The sequence below is a fragment of the Rhipicephalus sanguineus genome, chromosome 5, assembly GCF_013339695.2.
Source record: "Rhipicephalus sanguineus isolate Rsan-2018 chromosome 5, BIME_Rsan_1.4, whole genome shotgun sequence".
NCBI classification, from domain to species: Eukaryota; Metazoa; Arthropoda; class Arachnida; order Ixodida; family Ixodidae; genus Rhipicephalus; species Rhipicephalus sanguineus.
Window position 1 is genome coordinate 6,759,293 of NC_051180.1, and position 25,773 is coordinate 6,785,065.

At 49.1% G+C, this 25,773-nt stretch overlaps 1 protein-coding gene across 1 annotated transcript in view; it reads left to right on the plus strand.

Moving 5' to 3' along the window:
• The window catches only part of LOC119393149 (ATP-dependent zinc metalloprotease YME1L), a 232,881-nt gene that overhangs the window by 164,198 nt on the left and 42,910 nt on the right, over window positions 1-25,773 (plus strand). Inside the window, 3 exon segments of the mRNA XM_049416127.1 lie at window positions 4,343-4,611; window positions 4,846-4,997; window positions 22,547-22,673. Coding sequence (XP_049272084.1) covers window positions 4,343-4,611; window positions 4,846-4,997; window positions 22,547-22,673 — 548 coding nt within the window.

The following is a 25,773-nucleotide window of genomic DNA, read 5'->3' on the forward strand; positions in this document are numbered from 1 at the left end:
AAGCTGTTTTCCGTGCTGTGGTTCTGTAAACGCGAAGTAGGCGTTGAGAGCACAGCAGGTTTACGAGCCGTCTCCTGAAGCCTCGAGATAGCGCGTGCCAGCGACTGCACCCTTCGAGCGATGCAGTCCCCCCAACCCTCCCCTAGCGTCTCTTCATGCTTCTTACGAAAGACGGCGGGCCCATCAAAGAGAGATGTTTCCTTTCTGTTTGATGAGCAATCGACGGCAGGCCCGCATGCGGGAAGATGTTATCGCATGCGCTTTCCGTTCAACGGAGACGGCCTGCTCGTTTAATCTCCGCTTCAGCTGCGTTCGTTGCCGGCGCTCGCGAGCTTTTACCAGAAGGTAGAATGCGCGTGGTGATGTTATCAGTTTGGACTTTATACGGAAAAGTACGGCAATGGCGACGGCAAAAACCCCCGAGAGTGTCCATATCATTGCTATCACAATAAAAATTAAAAATAAATTGAGGAGCCATTCCACTCTGTGAGTGGATGATAAGTGAAGCTGTTTCGCGCACGGCACAGAGGTGACATGATGGAGGACAGTTTGGTATGTAAGGCCAGGTTGTTAATGGCCAGGCTGTTAACGTTCATTACGCAATATTAATGCGAAAGCCTTAGATCCATGCTTTATCTAACACGAAAATTGACCGTCGGCGGCGTCAATCAATTTATGCAAAAAATAATCATCAATTGATGGCATCATCATGACGTCATAGATCGCCAAAATTTGTGACGTCATCACGACGTCATAGATCGTCAGAACTGGTGACGTCACCATGGCGTCATTTATCATAATGTCACGTGATGACGTCATCACATGACATCGTCGCTTTGCACTGCTTCCGTGATCGGTGCGCATGGAGGTAGTGCAAAGCCAGATGAGGTGCAGAAAGCTTGCAGAGAGGGAGGGGGAGGATCAACACATCCATCGAGAAGAAAAAGAACCTGGCTTTTGCCTTGGAGTAATCTTAGGGGAATGCGTTAGGGACCGTGTGACTCTTTGGCATTGAGGCACTGTTGTACGTCACGCCGTTTGTCAACCATGTCTGCTGATAACCACATAGATGTATTTAGAGTTTTATTTCAAAAGGTACAATTTTATTGATCCGGTATTGTGTTTATTTGCTAGTGTCGAAAATAATCACCGAAGAGGTTAATCCAGAACACTCAACTGCATGAGCCCTTATTTTTCAATGCATTATCGAGTAAAATATGGAGTTCTCCTGAGACTACTTTTTTCCATGAGATTTGCAACGAATTGAAATATTTCTAGCTCTTCGTAGAGCCCCATAATAATTATTCATGTGCTAGAATGTTAATGCAATTTGCTTCTCACTCCAATGTTTAAAATTAGCTGCTCCAGAGTGCTCCCAGATGCAAAATTATCTGTGCCAAAGTGCTCCAAGATGGAAATTCTTGCTGCTCCAAAGTGCTCCGAAATGGAAATTTTGCTGCTCCAAAAAATTGCTCCAAATCAGAAGTCCTCGGTAGCATCACTGAAAAATGGCGAACACGCCCAGTGTTGCCAGAGCACCAAGCATTATGAATATCCCCTATTGCACAACGAGTGACCAGGTAGTTAATTGCTTCAAATTCATTACAAAAGGCTGTCATAATTCTTCATCGTCATCAGCCACTGCAGCATCAACAAAGTGTACATAATGCCTTACAGATGCGTAGCGGGTGCCTCGCTTATCCGCAGAAAGATGAATAATGGCATAGTGATTGCTTCCCTACTTCACAAAAATTTCGATTTGCGACGTAGTGGGTACCGTGGAAGTGTACTCGTATTAGTTTCCCCAAGAGAGTTTAGAATCTGCTCTAGAAAGGCCGCTCTTCCAGCTTTCGCTGTGACTGTGCTGTGCGCTCCGCGCAGGCCCGCATTTTTTATGTACAGCTTAACAATCTTCGACAAATTGTAAATGTGGTTACCGAGTGGATCACAGTCCAAAAAATGATACATCCACAACACTCGCTTGTCACCAAAAAAGTGGAGAAATTCGCAATCTGTGGAACTTCCGCGCGAGCTCAAGCGACGACCCACACGCTTTCTGCCTGGAGCAATATGGTGGTCGTCGGCTTCAGCGGCAGCGCGACACGACCATTTCACGTTTGTGCACCCAGCGAGGGCACAAAGTTCTACTTCTGCTACTGCAAACAAACAGCATGTCTGTGACAATAACGAGAGGCACTATCAGAATGGCACATGGTGAGTCATGATGGATTGGTCGTTAAATGGATGTTAACCTTCATTACCACGTGCCAGCCAGCACGTGTAAACTTTGCAAAGGCGGCTGCTTGAATCCATCCGATATGGTGCATGCACAGCGACAATGCATGAGAGGAATTTCTAACCTACCTTTGTCAATGTGTCGCTTTCTTCTGACAACCCACCATTTAGTGAAACGTCAACCCCCCCACCACCTCACCCGTGCTTTCTTTTCAGGGAATATCTTTTTTTTTTTTGACTAACCTAGTTCGGGTCTGCCACGGTGGATCAGTGTCTAACGTGCTTGGCTGCTGACCCAGTGATTATTAATCCAGTTCGTCGCGGCGGCCTCACCCAATTTCCCGCGGTGGAATTATTTGTGCACGAGCTAAAATATTTTTGAAATTTGTGTTCACCTGTAAACTCATTATTGCTGTTCGCAGAAGCTATATTTCCTTTCCATCTGTTGGCCACTGAATTTTCTTGTGCATTTACTTTCAAATCAGAGTGATATGTGTGGTTACCCTGATAAAAACGAATGGCCAGCAGTTGAAGAGTTGTCGCAAATGCAGCTTTGTAAGTGACGCGGCCCCCGTTGAAGCGGCTGACCTGAAGCCTCGATACACCGAGCGCAGCCTGTCGGAAAAAATGCGAAATGCGTCTCCGTGTTGGAGGCTGCGCGGCAGAGGCGAAGCGTCGGTAACACCTAACCTATTCTAACGCAGTGGCTTTCCCTAAAAAATTTGGGGGTTTTCCTCATGGAAGCAGACTTTCCCTTTTGCCATGATGACGTGCTTTACCCCATGATTCCTGGTGATTGCACCGCGGGCCCGTCGTGCTGGGTCGCCGTTCGCTTCTCCGCTCGTTTTGTTATTGTGATGGACGCTGTAAAACCGAAGAACCTGCTGTTTCATAAAGCTGGTGATAGTCAACACAGTGGAACGTGGGGAAAAGAAACATTACGTTGCCGCTGTGTACAGCATCGCAAGAAGCGCGCTGAGTACGATATTGAAAAACAAGGACAGACATTAGAGCCAAGGCAGACTAGACGCTTCTGGCACCCCACGAGTACAGTCAGCTGTGTGTCAGAATTTTGAGGCGTTGTTTACGTCGATGCCACATATTCTCACGTATAACCCGCCCCTGCATATAACCCCGCATCCCCTACTACAAAGCGTGAAAAAATACACATGAATATTGTTGTGGAGGCGCCTTTACATTATCGCGAAACAGCGCAGTGAAGCGAAGTTGCGCACTGAAAATACAATTTTATTAAGTTGTATATCGAATTATCCGATATATCGAACTAATTTCTGATGTTTTGCGAGTTCAGTATATGCTGGTTTGACTGTATACACTTTAGTATGCCAGTGTTCTGCTAATGGCAGTGTGCATGTGTGTGTGCGTGCGTGTGTGTGTGTGGGGGGGGGGATAGAAGTGTCCTTAGATCCAGTAGAACCAATACTACGAAGTAAGGGACGTTCAAAACGAAAAACATTTTTATTTTTACTACGTTTCAGCTGGGGACCGTCCTTCTTCAAGGAACTTCAGGGAACCAACTTCCCTGAAGAAGCCCTGTCTCCAGCTGAAACGTAGGAAAAATAAAAACGATTTTGTTTTGCACGTCCTCTACTTCGTAGTGTGTGTATATATTGTAGGGTTTTACGGCTATAGCTAGCCCTGAACCCTCTAGAGATGAGGCCGAGACCTAAAGAGACACATCTTTACTGGTCCAAGCCTCGGCCACAACTGCCAGCTGCCAGCAGCTGCCGCGTGACACGAGCGCACACGCAATCGTCGTCGTCTTCTACGCGCTCACAGCCGCCGAGCGCCCCCATAATACATACATACATACATACATACATACATACATACATACATACATACATACATACATAAATACAGTAGACTCTCGTTAAATGGAACCTGAAGGGACCAGAAACATATGTTCCATTTAACAGGAGTTCCATTTACTGAGGGAGGAACAGGGGTGCGGAAGTCTAGTATGAAACCAATCACATTAGAGCCAGTTGTTCCATTTCAGAGATTTCCGTCTACCGAGAGTTTACTGTATATAGGATGCTGCTTTTTTCCTGTCCTAGAGTGAACCTCTGATTCTTCTGCCCAGGGCACTGCTGCGGCCGGGCCGCTTTGATGTCGAAGTTCAGGTGCCTGTGCCAGACCTGGCAGGTCGCAAGGAAATTCTGCAGCTCTACCTGGGCAAGGTCAAGGTGGCCTCGGATGTGTCACTGGACGTCCTCGCACGGGGCACAACGGGCTTCACAGGTGCCGACCTGGAGAATGTGGTCAATCAGGCGGCACTGAGGGCAGCCATTGATGCCGCACCAGCCGTGTCCATGCGCTACTTGGAAAGCGCGCGAGACAAGGTGCTCATGGGTGAGGGCCTCTCGCTTCCTACTGGAGCTGCACAAACCTCATTGACGACTAACTTCCTTATTACAAAGGGATGATAGGTTCATATTTCAGTCATTTCTAAGTGTCTTTGGTGCAGCCTATAGCTTTTATTTATGTGGGGTCCCTTTACACATGAAAGTATTGTAGTGCTATGGCCTATTTTGCTTCTAATGTTTTTGCAATAGCTAGAAGTGATTGTTGTTGCAAACTGGGCAGGTCCGGAGCGCAAGTCACGCATCCCTGATGAAGAGGCCAACCTGATAACTGCCTACCACGAGGGTGGGCATGCCTTAGTGGCACACTATTCCAAGGAGGCCCATCCACTGCACAAGGTCACCATTATTCCGAGGGGCCCCTCGCTGGGACACGTGAGTCTTTCTAAGGCCCTTTGAAAACTGAAAAATAGCAAAAAAGTTGATTTTTTTCAAAACCACACATTCGGGCAATAGGTGCTGTAAACCACCTTTCTGTAAATATTGGGCATTTGCTATATAGGCGTTGTGCAAAGCGCCGACAATGCTGCCTGTTGCCACGGCTCGGAAGTGTAGGCGGGCTTGGGCGAGCAGTGTTCCCGTGAGCGTCAAGGCGAGGGCTGTAGATGCTGGAGTAGTTGCGCTTTCAATCGCACTTTAACGCTTCTGTCAGCCTTCAGCAATGGCCAGAAACAACTGCTGCATAGTTGGCTGCTCGAACACATACAAAAACTCGCCAGGAACACACTTTTACAAGTTTCCGGTGCTGTTTCACGAGCATGAGCGACGGCAGCAGTGGATAGCCGCTGTTCGACACAGAAGGTAAGCAATCGCGCTTGTTTACGGCAGTGTTAGAACGATAACCGTGCTTTATTTCTCCATTTATATCGCTAGGGCCTTTACTGAGCACTACCATGTTTACAGTGGGTCTCCTCATCTAAACTCTGAATGCCCATGAGGTTGTTGTTACTCATAAGACGCGATGCCTCTCTTTGTAAAATCTAATGATGCAAAGCGCTAAGCCAAACAATTCGGAATAAAGCTACGAAGAAGTAATTGCACTAAGTTGCTTTAAAGAAAGGACTCTGTGTTAAAAAGCAGGTGACGTCTGATAAGCGTTGATTGAATCACACGTGCTGCACGAGTCGTCTGCATGCTCAACCTATCAATCGCACTGGCATGCGATCTTCGGTGCAGAAAGTTCACTGTGCGCTCGCCTCAGCTATCTGCATATTGGCTGTACAACCTGGCCCCTGTGAGCATTGAAGGTCTTGGACAGGACATTAAACCTCGTTTTGAATGCCTCTTAACACGACTTCATGGTATTGGGAAACGCCCGAACTTTAAGCCCTGATGTCCGCCACTTATGCTCATTCACTTTACACAAATTGTATGATGGGTGGGGTCGATTTTGAAACCTTCCAAGTTTATCTTTATTCTTGTTAGTGTGCTAGCTACTGCTGTTTTCTTGTTTCTTTTGCGTGAAACTAGTGAATATATTTTCATTTGCTTTGTTGTAGTTTGTATCTCCTTTGAAAATGATTGCAATGAAGCACGTGGTTTAGAAGCAGTATTTATGACCATTCTTCTCATTTGCTTTCTAACTGAATATTACAAATATGTACTTTTAATTATTGCGTGCTTCATACACTCTTCTGTAAGATTATGGACCTTTTAGGGAGTATGGAGAGCCCTGGGAGCCTACGAAGAACACTAGGATCTGCAGCCAGTATTTTCTGAATAGCAAAATATCAAATGATATACAGTCGAACTCCGCTACAAACGAACTCTGCTTCAAACGAAATTCCCGGTACAACTGAAAAATTCTCGGTTCCCCGTCAACAGTCCATAGGAAGTGAATGCATAAATATGCTCGCCACAACGAACACTTTTTCTGCTGGCCGTTCCGCTTCAACAAAATTCGACGACGCCATTCGGGGCTCAAAAATTTAATTTACAATGCATAAACGCAATCTCGGACTTTTGATGCATTTTAGAACATAAAAATACGAATTCAGTCCGAATCGCGTGTTGGAACCACCAGAAACCGCCGCTGTTGATTGAGCATGGGGGCCGCCATTGCTTGATAGCGATGGCGATCAGACTGCCCTGCTTTCGCAACTGGCTTGAGTTGTTTCTGAGTCGCAGACAATCCGAAGCCATAGCTCAGTTGTCGACACTGGGGTGCAATCGCGAAACGATAGCTTTTTCCGATGCCTTTCCAATACTTTTCGTGCTTTTTGCGCTTCGTTAGTGGTCAGGGCGACGGTACATCCGCCACATCCACGTTATCGACGCGAGCAGCCCTAGGGTGCAGTCGCGGAATGGTGCCTTTTCCAATGCCAATGCTTTTCGTGCTTTTCGCGCTGGCCAGTGCGACCGGTGGTCGGAGCAATAATTCGTCCGCGTTATCACAGGATCAGCCAGCCGCGAGTGGTGGATAAGAATAGCATAGAATAAGGCGTAAGTCATCGCTTCCGCGATAGCACGCCTGCATGTCGCCGCTGTCGGCGAATAGCTAGTGTTAGCGTGTTGGTGCAACTGTGCAGTTCGTGTTGCGCGCCCGTGCTTGTTTGATTCGTTCGCGGAAGCCGTTGTTTCTGCGTGCTTTTCAACGTGGCGTCGCTATGCATATATGAGAATCGCGTCGTAACACTGCTGGGGACGCAAAGGAAGCAGCAGACACTTCTTGAATATTGGAAATAAAGTTTCACTGTTCTACTAGCTCAGGTCAGCCATATTTTTTTCGATTTCACTACAACGAAATGTTCGCTTCAACGAACATTTTTCCGAGCACCGTCAATTTCGTTGTAGCGGGGTTTGACTGTACGTGCTATTTTTCTCAAGTTTATAGGCTGGTTTGGAAGTTTTACCAACGCTGACATTTCACGTGGCCGCACCTGCAAAAACCATTCGCGGCGCAACAGCGCTCCCTCAAAATCTACTATAAGACACATGGCATGTAAATGAAGCTAGTGCATCCATAGAAAACAATGGTTCTACGCGTCAACAAATGAAGTCATTAGCGGTCGGGACGTTATAAAGAAAGCGGCATATTTACGATGAGCGCCACTTCGTAGGGAAGCTCGTTGAGGCTCATCTGTGCATGGCCTCCGAGATTGCATGCCGGATCTCAGAGGCCATGGTCTGTGGCAACACCTGGCACGCATGGTGAGAATGTCGTCCCATAAAGCTGTGAAATGGTATGCATGTCCACTATTGTAAGGTGCGGTTCCTTTGCGCACTTTCTCACCGCAGAAGTAATTATTTGGGATGTGCACAAGCGGCAATCGAGCGCGCGCACATCACCCATGCTTGCAGTCAAGCAGGCGTCTGCGGCACGAAGCCCGCCTGTGGTTCCAATGGCTGCCGTTACGCGGCTTTCGGTGGCGCCTCTATAGGTGCTGCGCACTGCCTATACGTCTTCCTCATCTATATATTATCATCATCATCATACGTTTTCACTATGCATCCTCATCTTTGCTGTGTCTCATCATCATCCTCGTGTCTGGGTGGCGCTGTGCCTGTTCACTGCCGGTCCTCAGGCCAATAAACGTCTGCCCAACTAGAAGTTGTCATGAGTAAAGGGGCACGGGACGCGTGCCGGACAGCACAAGGCGTCGATGGTGTGCGGGGAATGGAAAAGTACCCGATGGTGTGCACCCCCCGCCACGTCGTCGCAAGCCATTGGCCGGAGAAAGGCGCGTGCCACGCGACCCGAGCTGAGGTGTGGGATCACAGAAGAAGAGTTGGGCATTGTTCGGTGGAGTCGTCGAGGAGCAAGGTGGTGGAAGCCAGCGTCGCGTCCGCGACGGGAACGGCAGGGCTGGGTTCTGGAGGCAGCGTTGTGCATGCCCCGGGAGGGTGGCCGTCGACCTCGGGGTCTACCGAGCGAGGCGTCCTGGGCTTGCGGCAATCACCGGAGAGCCACGTCGACAGTTCGACACGGTGGCACCAAGGGGAGGCCAGGAGTTAGGCCTAACTGGACGAGACAGATGTTCTCGACGAAGGGCCGGAGGACCGGCGACGAGGAAGACTAGCGACGCGGCGGATCGACGACGACGACCCCAAAGACGTCGACAGCAGCGGCGACGACGAGCCGGGCGTCGATCTTCGCACCGAATCGAGGCGACGGGCAACACGAACCGTAAGAACGTTCGATTCGCGTAGCGAGACTGAGGCGCCATAGTGGCCAGACTTTGGAGTGTGTAGAAGTTAAGCATAGCGTGTAGGCTTTGCGATTTGTTAGTGATTGCGCGCTATAGCGTCACCTTTTCTAACGTACCTTTTGATGTAAATTTGTGGTGTTAACTTCTTGTTGCAGTGTTGTGTTTTATAAAGTGTGTTTGCAGTGACGCCACGGTCTCCCGCCTCTCTCACTCTCCCAATTCCATTCCGCGTTGCAAGCGCTCCCGAGATACGTGACAGAAGTTTAATGTTTGACGGAAGCCCCTCTGTTCGGGATGATACATGGTGAAGGTAAAAACCTCGAGGGAGCCGAAACGTCTTTGCTGTGTGTTTTAATTTTCATTTTGGTCGGCGCAGTGCCTTGAGGTTTTTACCTTCACCATGCCCAACTAAGATGTCATAATATCAGCGTGCAATTCATAGCAAAAGCGACTAGCGCTGAGGAGCTGAGGAGGGAGCGAGATTGAGCTCCAAACACAGGGTCGCTTGAGCGTGAGGGTGGTAAGGCCAACCTGCTAGAGCAAATAGTGGGTGAGCTCAAGGAGGAACGGGAAAGACGGTCCAAGCTTGGAGAGCGGTTCTAGGCTTTGATGGCGCTTGATTCCAAGCAGTGTTAGGTGAAGGGCGAGGACAGCACGAAGTCTCAGGCAGAGGCTGGTGGGAAGGCTCCACGAACGCTCCATTGCTCCATGTAGTGCCCTCGGGCAGGGTGGTGCGAGGACTGCTGACAGCAGGCTCGTTCCCCGAGTCAATGATCTATGCCAGGTGGGGGCGAAGCTGGAGTGAACAACACTCGCAAGCTGGAGGCGAACTCTGTGAGCATAGGAAGGTCCTAGTGGTGGAATGTAGGAATTTCCTTGATCGTAGTTAGGGTTGAGGAAGGCGTCTTCATGAGAGTGAAGACAGACAGGAGAGGCCCAGTCAGGGAAGTGCATAGTTGAGGCACTGGCCAAAGCTTAGGAGGGGTCAGCATGGAGGGTGAAAATCTTGTCATTATGCAGTCTGGGTTGCGCAAACTCAGAGGAGTGTCTTAAAGTGTGCATGTGTCTGTAGCGCATCCTCTTACGTCGCGCCCAGAAGCCAGCGCCCGCGGCATCGCAACGAAACAAAACAAAAACTCTTGTGCCGTGCCACCGCCGCCGGTCGGGCGGCGTGGGGAAGACAGGGGACAAGTCGAACCGCGCTCCTTCTCTCCTATTTCTCCTCTTTCCTTTTTGCATCGCCCCGTGCGCCTGCTCGCACTTTTGTGAAAGAATAAACGGTTCCTAACCAGATGTTGTAGCTCTCGGTTCCTCCTGCGTGCGCACTACCATTTGGTGACCCTGTTACATACACGCCCTTAATTCAAGTTAGAGTCATGTCCCTCGCATAGCTGGACGCACACCTGACACTAAGAACCAGCATGACACAAGATCAGGCAGATCCCCCTAACATCGGCCGGAATTCCCACACTGCAGACGCCCGCGGTGACGCAGTCTCTGTGGTATCCCTATGCCTGCCACAATACTGGGAGCACAACCCAACCATCTGGTTCCTGCAGGCGAATCGCAGTTCCACATCTGCCCGCGTAACATCGCAGCTTCAAAAATTCCACCAGTGCGTCAGTGAACTGCCACCTGCTGCAGCAGAAGAGGTCTCCGACATACCGGTTTCCTTCAGGACGAACCTCCTTGAACCGCTGCATCGGAACGGATGTGAATTCAACAGTTGCTCTCAACTGTGGAGCCTCGGCGACCGGAGGCCCACACAGCTGCTTTGTCAGATTGATGCAGCTCCTCGGTTCGCAGCAGCCCGCGCGATGGACAATGCGGTTCTACGCGAGCTGTTTCTCCAACGCTTGCCGTCCAACGTGCAAATGGTGCTGGCCACCGCTTCCACTATGGATTTACCGTCACTCGCCGCACTCGCCAACAAAGTCATGGAAGTGGCGACGCAGCACTTGCAAGTCGCTGCCATCAGCACTACTTCTACATGACCCCCATCATCATGCTGCTTCTAATTTCACAACCGCTACCGCCTTGCCTTCCCACATCGACCACCTCTGTGACAGGCTCGAAGAAATAATCGTGGCAGCCACATGACAAGACTATGCTCCACGCCGTTCACGACAACGGGGCCGATCCTCAACCCCCCACCGGGCCGGAGAACGTGATCGGAGCGAGTCTACAGGCCCAGATGATGAACAAAATTGATTTTGTTCGTGCATACCACCAAATGCCCGTGGCTGTAGAAGTCATCCCCAAAACAGCCATAACGACACCATTCGGGCTTCTCGAATTTCTGCGTATGCCATTCAGACTTCGAAATGCTGCGCAAACTTCGCAGAGCTTCATTGACACAGTGACACGCGGACTACCGTTCGTGTGTGCCTACGTCGACGATTTGCTTGTAGCAAGCTCGTCCTTCGAAGAGCATGTGCAACACCTCCGGCTTCTTTTTGAGAGGCTGGCAGCCAACGGAATCGTCATCAACAGCGGGAAGAGTGAATTCGGAGTGCACGCTCTCGCATTGCTGGGCCATTATGTGGACACCAACGACATCCGCCCACTTCCCAACAAAGTGAATGCAATCGTAGAGTTTCCCAAGCCGACATCGCTTACCAAGCTCCACCAGTTTCTTGGTTAGGTGAATTTTTACCTGTGCTTCATAAGAAACTGTGCCGCACTACAGGAACCGCTCGATCGTTTGCTTTCCGGCAAACAACACTTTGCCACACTAGCATGGGACAGTGCGGGAGGACGCCTTTCTTTCTATTAAGCGTGCCTTGGCCGAAGCCACCCTCCTTGTTCACCCAAATCCGGACTCTCCGTTGGCGCTATAACCGACGCATCCAGCTCAGCGGTGGGAGCGGTTCTTCAACAAGTTGATGGAGACTGGCAGCCCCTTGCCTTCTTCTCAAAACGCATGAACCCCGCCCAAACCCGCTACAGTGGTTCGGCCGCGAACTCCTCGCCATGTACCTGTCTGTGCGCCATTTCCGCCACCTGCTCGAAGCCGATCGTTCAAGGGACACTAAAGGCAAATAACAATTTATGTCAGAGTGAAAGCCCAATGTATGACAACTTCTAAAACGGCAATATTATCACCAGCAGTGCCCTACTTACCGAGAAATTAAGCTAAATGTATCACATGACGAGCGCCACGAGTGGGACATTTTCGAAGTGATCCCGATGACGTAGGGAAGTCGGCCTGCAATAAATCACTAGTAATCAAACTAGCAGCAGTAAAAAAAGAACATTCCGAGCATCAAAAGACGTAATAAAATGCTGTTTGTTCGTTCCGCTTGATTCATGGAAAACAAAACCTCCGTGGCGTTGCCATGGGGAACGGCGCGCGTGGTTCAAAGGTTCCGTTTTCGCCGAACTGTGCCTCGCCCGTCTCAGTGGTAGTTTCGGGATCGCGTACTGCCGTGCGTGTTTTGCGCGCTCGTGAAGGTCGCTCTGACAGAAAGTTCGACAAAATGCCGCAATGCGTGTGATATTGCCGGATGCTCGAATGGTGCACAACGCCAGTGCTGCAGCAAGGAAACCGGTGTGTCTTTTCACTGGGTGCCGCGGAATGAACCCTTACGCTCGAAGTGGCTTAGTGACATGCCATTGCGCCAGTGTGCTAAACAGTCAAAAACCTCTGCGTGTGTGCTCGCTGCACTTTCGTACTGAGGATTACGAGACCAACCACAACTTGGTGACGGCTTTGAATGTGTCCATCCGGCAAGTCTTTGCCGCAGCGCCGTTGTTGCTACTGTGGGTCCCGCTACTTCCGCTCGGCTGCTACTAGTGTCGGCGGCCGCGCAGTAAAAGCTGGCAACGTTGGGCATGGCAGCAGTGACGTATGAGAGTCGTATTTTCAGGCGGGAGATTTGAAGCGCGCTAACGCGATGCGGACCACTAAAAACGTGATTTTATTTCAAAATAGCACTTCCTTGGCACAAAGGCAGCACTACGAGGTTTCTGGACCGCTATTTCAACAATCAACGTCGACTTAATATTTGCCTTTAGTGTCCCTTTCACTATCTACTCCGATCACAAGCCCCTGACCTACTCCATCGGTCATTCCGAGTCCATATACACGCCACGCGAGGTATGCCAGCTTTCCTTCATATCGGAGTTTACCACGGACATTCGACACATCAGCGGCTGTGATACGCCCCGGCGGACGCTCTCAGCTGCGTGGACGCCATCACGCGCAGTCGTTCGAACAGCTCGACAACCTCGTTTCCATTCAACCTCCGAGAGCTCGCAACAGTGCAAGAGAGCTGTCCGGACTTGACATATCTGAGCAAAGCGATGACTTCCCTGCAACTGGAGCCAGTGACCTTTCAAAGTGTACCCATTGTTTGTGATACCTCCACCTCAGGAGGCACACCACGGCCATTTCTACCAGTCGCCTTTTGCAAGCAAGCCTTTAACTCACTGCACAATCTCGCCCCGCCCCTGGAATTCGAGCAACGCAAAAGCTCATCGCGGCTCGATACGTCTGGCCTCGCGTGAACGCGAACGTTCGAGATTGGGGACGCGCGCGTGCACCTTGCCAGCGTGCTAAAGTTCACCGCTACCCCGGTACCGCCACCCCCGCCGTTTCCTGCAACCTGATGAACGGTTCGCTATGGTGCACGTTGACATTGTCAGGCCGCTTCCACCTTGTCAAGGCCACCGGTATTTGTTGACATGCGTTGACCGCTTTACCTGGTGGCCCGAGGAACGCCACTTGCTGACATTACGGCAGCCACAGTCGCAGAAGCGTTCGTCTCCACTTGGGTTGCACGGTTTTGGCTGCCGGACAACAATACTCACTGACTGTGGACGTCAGTTTGAGTCATCGCTCTTCGCAGAACTTCTAAAGCTCCTCGGAATGGCCCGTTTGAGAACAGCTGCTTACCACCCCCAAACAAATGGCCTCGTCGAACACTTTCATCGGCACCTCAGAGCGGCATTGATAGCGCATGGGTCCCGAAACAAATGGGTCGAGGCACTTCCCCTCACTCTTCTGGGCATCCGATCCGCATACAAAGAGCTGTCGGGAGCCACAGGAGAGCTTGTTTATGGCACCACACTTCGCCTTCTCGGCGACTTTTTCGACGCCACAACACCCCCAAGCGTTCCTACAGCCAGCGAATATGTGAGCCTGCTTCGCACAGCTTTCCGGAATCTTCGACCGTAGCCGACACATCCCAACCAAGCCCGGGCAGCTTACATCATGCCAGACTTAGAAAGAGCATCACACGTGTTTGTGCAGTACGGGCCTGTGCGTGGTTCACTGCAGCCTCATTACCTCAAACCCTTCCTCATGCTGGAGCGCCTCCCCTCGCACCTTGTTGTGGACATGAATGGATCGCGGGAGACTATAGCACTCGAGCGGCTGAAGCCAGCGTACAGTGAAAACGCGGTCTCTTCTGTTTCGGCGTCTTGCCTCACTGTGCCCTGCTCCCCTCTGTCCCTTTGTCACTCACCCCCATCCCGTCCTGCGCTCAGGGTTCACTGGGGCCCACTTTGCCTGCAGCTATAACAATCGTTCGTCGCAGTGGTCGCCTCACTTGGGGGGGAGCTCTGTAGCGCATCCTCTTACATTGTGCCCCGAAGCCGGCACCCGCGGCATCGCAAAAAAAAACAAAACAAAAACTCTCGTGCTATGCCGCTGCCGCCGGTCGGGCGGCGCGGGGAAGACGGGACAAGTCGAACCGCGCTCCTTTTCTCCTATTTCTCCTCTTTCCCTTTTGCTTCACCCGCGCGCCTGCTCATGCTTTTGGGAAAGAATAAACAGTTCCTAACCAGATGTTGTAGCTCTCGGTTCCTCCTGTGCGCTCTCTACATGTCCATATTCACAATCCCAGAAGTCTAGGGGAAGTCTAGCGGTATGGAAAGGAGTGTGGTTGAGGCTAACCGTGTCATCAGGTATATGAGCCAGCAAGTTGGGTTCAGCATAATGGAGGTTAACCAGGACGTGTACGTGCCTGGCTCCTGCCCCTTTGCACAGGATGGCATTCACTGAAGTGGTGCCATGGGCAGAAGGGTAGGTAGTAGGATGGGTCGCCAAGAAGCAGCTGTTTTAGGGGGACTGATAGCACTGAGGCCACCAGTGTACACAAGGTTGAGCCCAGAGAGGCACCAATATTCAAGAAACAAAGAGTCTATTGGCCGCAAGATCGAGCGGAGTCGCTACCTGGCGGCTCCTGACTGAACCGCGCCTAGTGTGGCTTGCTCCATGCGTCGTCTGCTAGCCACGTTGTGTTTGCATGTGCGCGTACGTCATTTAGGACCTCAAAAGGTGGTTTGTTCCGTGCGTTAGTGCAACTTTAACCACTCATATGTAAGCCTCACACTATGTAAAGCAGCATTTGACCTTGATCGGCTGTATATATACTGTAATAAGATCAGTGAGTGCACTTGTCGGGAGTGCTGTGTGTGGTCGTTGTACCCTCCGTTTACGAGAGTCATATCGGTGTAGGTGCCGCTCTGTGGTTCAAGCACATTGCAAAGTGCACTTGGCGTTGTCCTAAAGCATTAAATTTCATGTGAATGTAGGCTTTTATCGGCTCGGTGGGAAAAAAAAAGGCTCTCATGCACTTGTGCGTTGTGGTTAGATGTACACTCAAACCTCATTATAACAAAGTAGCATCTGCCACGAAAATAACTTCGTTATATTCGAAAATTCGTTATGAACGTTTATTTGTAACACTGTAGCTATGACAAGACTATTCTTCATTTACTTCGTTATAACCGATAATTCGTTATATCCGTGTTCGTTATAACGAGGTTTGAGTGTATAACTTCGGGACTGTCGTTTATAGGTTACGCGATGAGTTTGAGTTGTGTATGGTCCTGGTCCCACTACACAGAAATATTTCTGTCAAGTCACGTCCGACACTTCGGTACTTAAATTGTCCCCTAAAAAGAACATAAAATAGAATGACACGGAAATCGCAAAACTGAGTTGCCTTGCGCAATTTTAACTTGTGGCGAAATTTATACAAAAACACCCGTGTACTTAGATTAAGATACGTGTTAAAGAGCACTGATGGTCAAAGTTATTATAAACGGCGTATTTTACATTTATGTCGTAGTAATTTGACGCGAAGCCACATCTTTTTTTTACATTATCCTGAGCGTCTGTGTTGCGTTGTAATAGACTGACGGAAAGCAGCGCACATTATTCGCGTGAAAAAACGTACTTTGGTCCTGTGAAATAACCAGGCCTTTGTTCCACTACTGTCGTGCAAGTAATCAATCGAAGAAAGTTCCGTGATGTACAGTTACCTTTGTGTACTGTTACTGGAATAAAAACAAGCGTGTGCGTGTTAAACGCTTCTGTAGCGCTAAAGCGCTGCCAGCCACATAGCTTTTCTCAGTAAACCTATCAACTGTCCTGCATTGGAGAACTGAATAAGAAATGCGGAAGAATATTTAACACGCAGTGTACAAAGTGCTATTTGAACTCATCGTGCAGGAATATGGGTTCTCTTTTTGTTGCGGGGTATCCAGATCAACAAGAAGTAAATACTTAATTCAGTCGCTCTACAGCAGTGCGTAGTAGATGGAACACAAGTTGAACATGTACAAATAAAACAACAAGAAAACGTCATCCATTGCGAAAACGCCGACTGTTGCCGAAGGCGAGCAACCCCGTTCGTTGGCAAAATGTGCTTCTCTCACAAGTAATAGTAACGTTCGGCGCGCTTCGTGCATCAATTAAGGAATGAAGAGCGCACATATTACCAGAAAGCTGCAGTCAACGCAATTTGTTTGCCGGAAATCGGGTCAAATCGCTCACAACGAAGCACTGTTGTGTGCGTTTGTATACGCGCCGACAACCGCCTATCCACACTAACGCGGCGACGGTGCTGCCACCTCTAGCCCAATCTCGTGGCGAATAGCCGATGAAATTGATGTAAGCACAAGGTCCAAGTTAATTCAGATGTGGGGTAAATTAACATGCAAGGTGGCAGCAATAGGTTCAAGTGGGAGGAGGCAGAAGAGCAGCTGAGGAAGGAGGAGCTGATGGTTTCTAGAGACACATCTTAGGAACATGGAGCAACCACCTGGTGATTTGCACTGTGCATGGGAATAGTGTGATAGAACAGAGAGCAGTAGAAAGGGGTTTGGAATTGGGGCATTTGCTCGTAATGCTACAAGTTGTCAAACGGTCAAGCAGCAGTGCAAGGAATGTTTATGGCTAAAAGGAAAAATGGCAGGGGAGATGACACTCCTTGGTTTTGTATACCTACGGACTGGAGGAAATGCCAAGGAGGACAACCGAGAAATGGTAGAGTACACAGCAAATGACACTGATGAACTAGGTGAAGTGTGCGAGATAGTTATACTAGGAGACATGAATGCGCACATACAGTCAAACCCGCTTATAACGAACTAGAAAGTGTCGTGAAAAGTGGTTGCTATATCAGTAGTTCGTTGTATATGGACTCGCCTTTAAAAACGTGCACTTAGCGGCCAAGCCATTTTTTTTCTGTGCACTTTTATTAAAGTGTTATGACAACCCCTCCGGTGACAAGCTAAGCCTTTTCGCGTCGTGAAGCGACGCCCGCTACGTGCTCATAAGTGAATTACCCGCCTTTGCAATGAACTGACACCGTTTCACCGAAGCGTGGTACTGCCACGTGGAGCCGATCATCCCTGGCTAGTTGCGTGCAGCGCGTCGCCTACTCGGCAGTCACTGCCAGGCCGCTTGCTGCATGCCGTATGCGCGCGTTTGTACGTTCTTCGTGCCTTACTCCAGACCATGCATGGGTGCGGCGAGTAGCCTGTTCGTTCAACGCGGCGAAAACAAGCATTTTGCAAGCAACGTGCACTCTACGTCTCCGCGATGCTCTCGCGGCCCTGCATGACGATGCGCGGCGCACTTCAGTTGTCACCTAGTCACACACACAGTATACGCTCGCTGTCAGTGCATCGACGTTTCTCGGCGCCCGCGTCGCTCAACAACAGCGAGCTACTTTCATTTCTACAAAGCGACACACACTTTAAAGCGGTCTCGCACGGCGCGGCAGCAGCGAACTTGCGAACGAAACCATTGCCCGCTTGTACCGCCGTTAATCCGCACAAGTGTACGGCATACGCCACACGTGCAGCCGAGCAGATATCCACATATGACTGTGATATAAGGTTGTCGGCTATAAGTCATAATTGCACGTTCATCGAAGGCCGCTACCTCGCCTTCACTCTTTTCTAATGCTTATCCGCGAAGGCATCGCCGCAATCGTGCGGAAATCGTTATCACCGATCGACCGGTCTCTGCCGTTACCGAAAAGACGGACGACCCTTTGCGGCACATTGTGGCGTCGACGAGTTTAGGGACGCAGTGAACCTTTATGCGATGGAAAGTTATCGCGGTTATCACTTCTTGCATTTATGCCTTCTTGCGTTCCAAGGCATTGTTTGGTTCATCGTAGGCAGTCATAGCTGCAGAGAACGGTGTCAGGAAAGGTTACTATGCTAAAGCTGACCGCAAGGCATCATGCTGCCTCCTTTTTTTTTTCCTCGCCGCCATTCTGCCAATGAAGAAAAGGCTGGAAAGTGAGCGACCTCGCTCGCAGCGTCCGAAATCTGCGTGCGGTGCTCGCCGATCAGGGATATCTTAGTCGCGAATAAACTGGAGCGGGGCACGCACGAACGCACGCCCCTTTCACGCTTTAGAAGGCCTGTTTTAACTTTTTTTCGCTTCGTATGCACCATATTTTTACCGCGACCGTGTCTGAAGTGTTCGTTGTAAAAGTAGGAGGCTTTGAAAAATGTTCGCTATATGTGGACACAGCTTCAATGGTTAGCATTGGAAAATCGTAAGTGCACCCAAATATGGTCGTTATAACAGATAGATCGTTATACGTGGGATCGTTATAAGTGGGTTCGACTGTATAAGATTGACATACCCAACAGGAAAAATGCTGCTGGATAATTGTGAAAGGCATGATTTAGTCATTTGTAACAGCACTGAGAAGTGTGAAGGGCACACAACATGGGAGGAGGAAGTCTGCAGTCAACAATAGATTATGCACTGATGTTATATAGGATGTATGATAGGCTAGAGGTAATGAACATAGATGGATGTGGCTCCAGAAGGCTAGGTAGTGATCACGAACATATCAGGCTGAGTTTTAGAAGAGAAACGAAAATGAGAAGGAGGTAAAATGAGGATGAGTACAAATTGGCGCATCCGAGAGGAGGGGACAGAAGAGAGGACACTCTGCGCTCTGTGTCCTCTCTTCTGTCCCCTCCTGTTGGTTGCGCTGATTTGCACTCATAATCATGTTGTGCCAACACGCCCAATCCTACAGTCTTCAAAATGAGGAACTACTGGGAATTTTTACTCAGAAAAGCAACCAAACAAGTTGAAAGTGATTTCCCAGCACACTAAAATAGAGTCGACTTACATGAATCTAACAACACTGTTTGAGCTAGAGCTCACTAAGGTAGGCCCACAGGAAAAAGAAAGCACAAATCCAAGCACTGGTAAATTGAGGAGTTTAAGAGGGCGATGGTAAAACATGGGGAAGCCTGCAGAGAACACAGGTCTTTCCTGCTGGTTGCGCAGCAAGTCGAGTTTACAAGTATGAACCAACTAGTCTGCAAAGAAGTATTGCTGCAACACAGGTATTCTGAGCAGAGGGGTGAACCGGAAGCTTACATTTAAAGAAACTGTGATAACTTCTTAAACTGTAGAAGGGAGGCGTCCCGTTTGATCAGTGAGCTGATTAGAAAGGGGGCCCAATGGTTGGCAGAAGTAAGCAAAAAGGATAGAAAAGCAGCTTCAAAATTTCGGAAACGTCCCCACTCCCTGAGTAATAAGACAAGCGTAGAGCAGAGGCTATAGCTACAGCTCAAGGTGTTGGGCTAGAAGGGGATGAGCCAATGGAACATATAAGAACGTTGATGACATAATAATTCAACGACCGAGGAAGTACTGCGTGTACTTGGAACAGACAAGGATAGATCAATTAGTGCAGTGGCTTCGCTTGAACGACGAGAGTGGGAAAGGGCTGAGAAGAGGGTTCCGAGTGGCACATTGGAAGGTCCCAATGGCATCTCATTAATTACTCCTTGTCCACTGTCCGTGTCGCATTGCCCACTTCTGACGTAAATGGCTACCATCCCATAACATTGATATCAGTGGTTTACAGGCTGGTGATGCAGATTGTGAAGGAAATATTGCAGGCATGGGTAGAGGGGGTGCTAGCAGAACTACAAAGTTGGTTTCGGAAACAAAGAAGGTTATAGCTGCACTAGACGACGAGTATTTAGTGCGTGGGTCTCTCTCTACCCACAGACTCCCGATGTGTGGATGCGGCATGCGATGGCTTCATTAATGCAAAATGCAGTGAAAATTTTCTCGTCTACGTGAAGGAATTGTGTGGTAACATAGGTCGGCAAAAATATTTGAGCTCACTCAGACTCACTCAAGAAATGTATTTTGCTCTGAGGGCTCACTAGGACTCAGACTGACCAAAATTTTCCTCATTCGGACTCACTCGGACTCAGACTCACTAAACTTTTTCTCAACTGGACTCACTCAGACTCATACTCACAGCTTGACCTGAGTCAGAGTGAGCCTGAGTGAGTCGACTCATGAGTCCGTTGGCGCAAAATTAGCTTTTTCGATTATGGTGTCAATACTCTTTAGAGCCAATATCTCACATAATCGGTGCTCTACGATACGCCTTTTGATCTTGTACCTTCAAATATAAGTTACCAGTGGTTTCAATCCAGTAAGGACATTTTTATGAAATACGCGACTCACACGAGATATTTTTATCAAGAACTTCCCGTGAAAGAGCTTGCAGGAGGAGGTCATGGCACCCCGCTACCCTAACTCACGCTTCTCATCAACAAATATTGAGGTAGCGCATGCACGCTTGTGCGTTGAGATATGTGTGAATATATTTGAGTGTTAACATAAGCTGACATAAGGCTGATAGTAATGCTGAAGATGAGTAGATAGGACCATAGGTCGGCAATGAAAGGTGGAGCTCACTCGGACTCACTCAAGAAATATTTTTCGTGCTTAGGGCTCACTCGGACTCAGACTCACAAATATTTTCCTCAAGCGAACTCACTCGGACTCAGACTCACTAAACCTTTTCTCAGCCAGACTCACGCGGACTCAAACTCACGTAAATATTACTTGCCTGGACTCACTCAGACTCAGACTCACGGCTCGACCTGAGTCTGAGTGAGTCGACTCATGAGTGAGTTTGCCGACCTATGGGTGGCAATGGGGGTAAAACGGCTTCAGGCCGCATTCGTTCTGACCGCTCATGGAACCGTAAAGAGTGCGTCCTTTAAAGGGGTATTGACACAAAAATTTTGGCCTCGCGTTTTTTTGCTGCAATGTGTTGCTAGGGACCCGTTAGTCATAACACGGCACATCGTTTGCTGCAGCGTGCGACAGATAATTAATCACAGGTTCCATATTACCAACCAGTATCAGTTTCGGTTTCAAAAACGACAAGCGTCCGGGTGAAACTATCACCACGTAGCGGGTGCAGTGCTCGATCACGTGAGCACACAGAACTGTGATGCACTTCCGTGCAGTTCCCGAGCAGCCGCCGAGAAGTAGGCTGCTGGAGGCTGGAGCGAACGCGGCAGAAAAAGGTATGGTGGCTATGACGTCATCATAACTTGTAGCGTGGTCACATGAGGGAAGTAGGGGTCACCTTTAAGGATGTCAATCGCCCGAGGGTGTCAATTGCTCACGCAAACTTCAAAATTCATTCAAAATACTTTCCAAGCTATATTCACTTTTTATGTTTTGCAGATGATATACGCACGTTCACGGGAATCGATCACGCAGGCTATCTCGGCCGCGAAATTTTACAGCAGCTACTTCATTGCACAGGATAAACAAATTTCAAGAACAGAAAGTCGGTTAGCCACTGATAACGATATTCTCACCGCAGACCATCCTTGGCCTCATCATTTAGCATTGTTTCTCGTGGTTCACTGACAATGCTTTCTTCCTTTGTTGAGAAAAACTTGCATAAGTGTCCAGCTGCTTGTTCTTTTCTTGGAGGATCCTTTTGAGGGCACCTTTTGGAATGTCGTACTTCACAGCAAGGGCCGTTTTTGTGATGCTTCAACTCTCGAATTAATTTACAACTTTCAGCTTTGCCTCTGGCACAGTGAGCACACACTGTGTGAGCATTTGGGTGCTGCCATCAGAAACAGTCAGGAAGGTTGCTGACCAAACACACTAGAATCAACCAGGAGCGTGACTTTAGCAGAAGCAATAAAGGATCAGCCACAGTCAGTGGAAAAAAAAAATGTCGGAGTACCACCGCAAGTTGCAATGTCGTTGATGCAATGTTGTGATCCAGATTTGTTTAGTTTTGTTTCCAGTGATGCTCACGTTCCGTTTATCCAGAATTGCAAAAATGAATATTCATTGGATGAATATAAAACCTACAAAACATGAGATGGTTGTTGCGGTTAAGTGGCTGTTCCGTTGAAGCAATTTCAATTTGTCAAGATGAGGCTGTAGTTACTGTTCATATTCGTCTGGCCTGTGTCAACATGAATGTGGTGTGACGTGCTTCCGCTATGTGAAGTTGTATGCCATTATGAAGAGAGGTTTGGTGATGGTTTATGTCACAGCTGTGAAAGTAGCTTGTGATGACTAACCATTTTGGACAAAGTGACAGCCTAGTATAGTGTGCTGGCAATTGAAGCATGCGGGGAAGGATTGTTGCATGTGCTTTCCTATCCTGTGACATGATTGCCTTTCATTTCGTGCCACACTCTTTTCCTGTGCAGACTGCGTACATTCCGGAGAAGGAGCACTATCACGTCACCAAGGCCCAGATGTTGGCAACTATGGACACACTCATGGGAGGCAGGGCAGCCGAGGAGCTGGTGTTTGGCTCAGAGAAGATCACTTCAGGTACTCGTCTGGCAGCGCCTACCACACACTTGCCGCATGAGAGGGAATGTGTTTGCTCACCTTCTGCCCATATCCGTGTTCCCTGTCATTAGCACAAGCACGTGCAGCAACGCTCCTCCACCTAAAAACAACGCTTCTCGCTCTAAGCTTCACACTATTCGCAATGCCCACGAACTGTAGGTGACGCGCTGTGTGATTCAAGATGGAGGAGGGTCAACCAGTCTGCTAGCATAGGGAAAGATAGGACGTGCAGACACACGCCCTGTGCCACTTTCCCTGAATGAAGTCATGAACTGCACCGAAATGGATATCAGGCCAAAATTATGTAAAGTGCTAAATGCTCGCCACCTCATTTTTTGCTGCGGTGTGAAAGGTTATGTTTCGGCTCCGTTACCGCGCATCAACGATGCTTTGAGAAGTCCTGTGTGGGCTACAGAAAACATATGAACTGAATGGTACTCCAAGTATACGTACTGCGCGTGCCTTACAGATTTTCCACAGTAATAGGCCACTATACTCGGTGACAACTTACCGTATACAGTCGACTCCCACTAATTCGAAGTCGCTTAATTGGAATTGTTGGTTAATTGGAAGTGGAGTGGGGGTCCTGTCAGTTTTGCATGCAATTCAACAGGAAGAAATGCTTGGTAATTGAAAGCTGGAGGTCTGAAATTTCAGTTAATTCGAATTTATTTTCAATCAAATTCCCGGAGGAAATCGTAATGTTTGTTAAATTTCCTATTTTCAAAGTGCAAAACAATGCGTGTACGACCAACACCCAAGGGCATCGCAGTTGACCACAACGCCGCAGCTCAAAGCGTCAGCTGATGGCATCGCAGCTGCGTGCAGCGCCGCAGATCATGAAGCGGCTAGTTATGCAAATGCAGTGAGAATGTTCCGGTTCCGGGCCTCATTGTTGATCTCGTCACGGTCGTGAGCGGACTCAGCGTTTCCACGTGCGACGAAGCTCCACGTGCATTTTAGGTGCAGTCGCGACTATGGCAACTCGCGGGCCTTATCGGACGCTTGACTTGGTGACGAAAGTCAAAATTTTGAAAGAAGTTCAACAAGGAGACACCGCCAAGCAAGATATTGCACGGAAATATGGCATCAAGCCTAATACCCTGTCTAACGTTCTGAAGAAGCGCTCGGTACCGGATGCATTCGAAAATGACCAGTTCAAGATGTCTCGCAAGCGAATGCGCACCGGCGCCCACCTGGAGTTGGAGCAAGCGCTGCTCATCTGGATTCGGGAGGCGCAAAGCAACCGACTTCCTCTCAGCGGCGATATCGTTGCAGCGAAAGCCTCATCGCTTGCGATGATGCTAGGCATCGAGAACTTTGCTTCGTCCGATGGGTGGCTCACACGCTTCAAGCAACGCCATGACATGGTGTTTAAAAGCATGAACGGGGAAAGGGCTGCTGTCAACGCTGCAACATGTGCTACGTGGAGGGAAAATCAGCTTCGCAAATACTTGGGAGAATATCGGCCGGAAGATATCCTCAATGCAGACGGAGACAGCACTTTTTTACAGAATATTGCCCTAGAAGACTCTGACCTTTAAGGACGATGACTGTGCTGGAGGGAAGAGTGCCAAAGAAAGAGTGTCGGTACTAATAGCGCCGAACATGACGGGCACTGAGCGATGCCGCCTGCTCGTGATAGTCAAAGCCGCTAAGCCTAGATGTTTCAAGGGCGTGAAAGCGCTGCCTGTCGACTACGCGTGTAACAAAAAAGCGTGGATGACCGCAGACATATTCAAGGATTGGCTGACAAAATTGGATCACAAGTTCGCGTTATCTAAACGCAATGTATTGCTCCTTGTAGACCAATGCAGTGCACACATGAATGTGCCGCCCTTGAGTGCCATACGTGTCGCTTACCTGCCAGCGAACACTACATTGGTGTTGCAACCAATGGACCAGGGGATTATCAAAAACATGAAAGTACTGTACAGGAAGCATCTTCTTGAGTGGATGCTGTTGTGTATGGACAATGCAAGTCAGTATGAGGTGAGCCTTCTCAGTGCTATCCATATGCTGGCGTGAGCGTGGGGTCGCGTAGAGGACGAAACCACTGCGAACTGCTTTAGGGCGTGCGGCTTCATTGCAAGTGGTGCAGATGATGACTCGTCTTGTTCAGTGGGGGAAGAAGGTACAAGTGAGCTTGACGTCGACGGTCTCCTGCCAGCTCTCGGCGACATCCCTTTCGAGGAGTATGTTGCCACTGACAGTTAGGTAGAAAGGTGCGGTGCGCTGTCGGACGCTGAGATCGTGGAGATGGTTCGGCCCAGCGAGGCTAGTCACGAAACTGAGGTTGACGACGACGACGCCGAAAGTGAGCCACTACTGTGGGCTGCTGATGTGGCCGCAGGCCTTGCCCTCGCACAGCAGTTTTTCGCTGCTGAGAGCAATGCCGAGGAAGCACTCGGGCACATATACAGCCTGCAGGACTTGCTTTCTGCAGCAAGATTCAGCAAACAGAAGCAAACGACAATCACAGATTTTTCCTCATAAACTGCTTTGAAATAAATGTATTTTTCGTTCGTTGTGGTTAATTGGAATTCCGCTTATTTCGAAGTTTTTTGCGGTCCCTGTGAACTTCGTATTAACGAGAGTCAACTGTATTGCCGGTTATAAGTCAATGTTTTTTTTTTTTCATAAAATGACCTTCCAAAGTTCGGGGGTCGACCTATACGCGGAATCGTAAAGTCGACTTATCTGTGGGGTCTGACGAAAGGTCGTCGTCCTCGGATTTCCTGCTATTCGACGCATCGATAACATCAGCCGCAGAGGCAGCGGAGTCACGACAACAGCTATCTCCCAACGCGCGTGCGCCGCTTCCGGAGCTGGACATTTTTGCAATCTGCCACGACGATCATGAAACTATAGCGAAACCACGCGAGGCGAAACTACGGAGCGCGTTTAAAAATCACCGCCGCGCAGCATTAATGCGAACTGCTTGGGAAACACGGTCTCGAAAGCAGCATTTCAAACCTTTGATAGAGGGCGGACAATGCTGTATGAATAAAGAGGAGTTTATCTTGCGATGCGCCCTGCAGTTTTATTTTCATACAATAGAAATGATTCGTTGACAAAC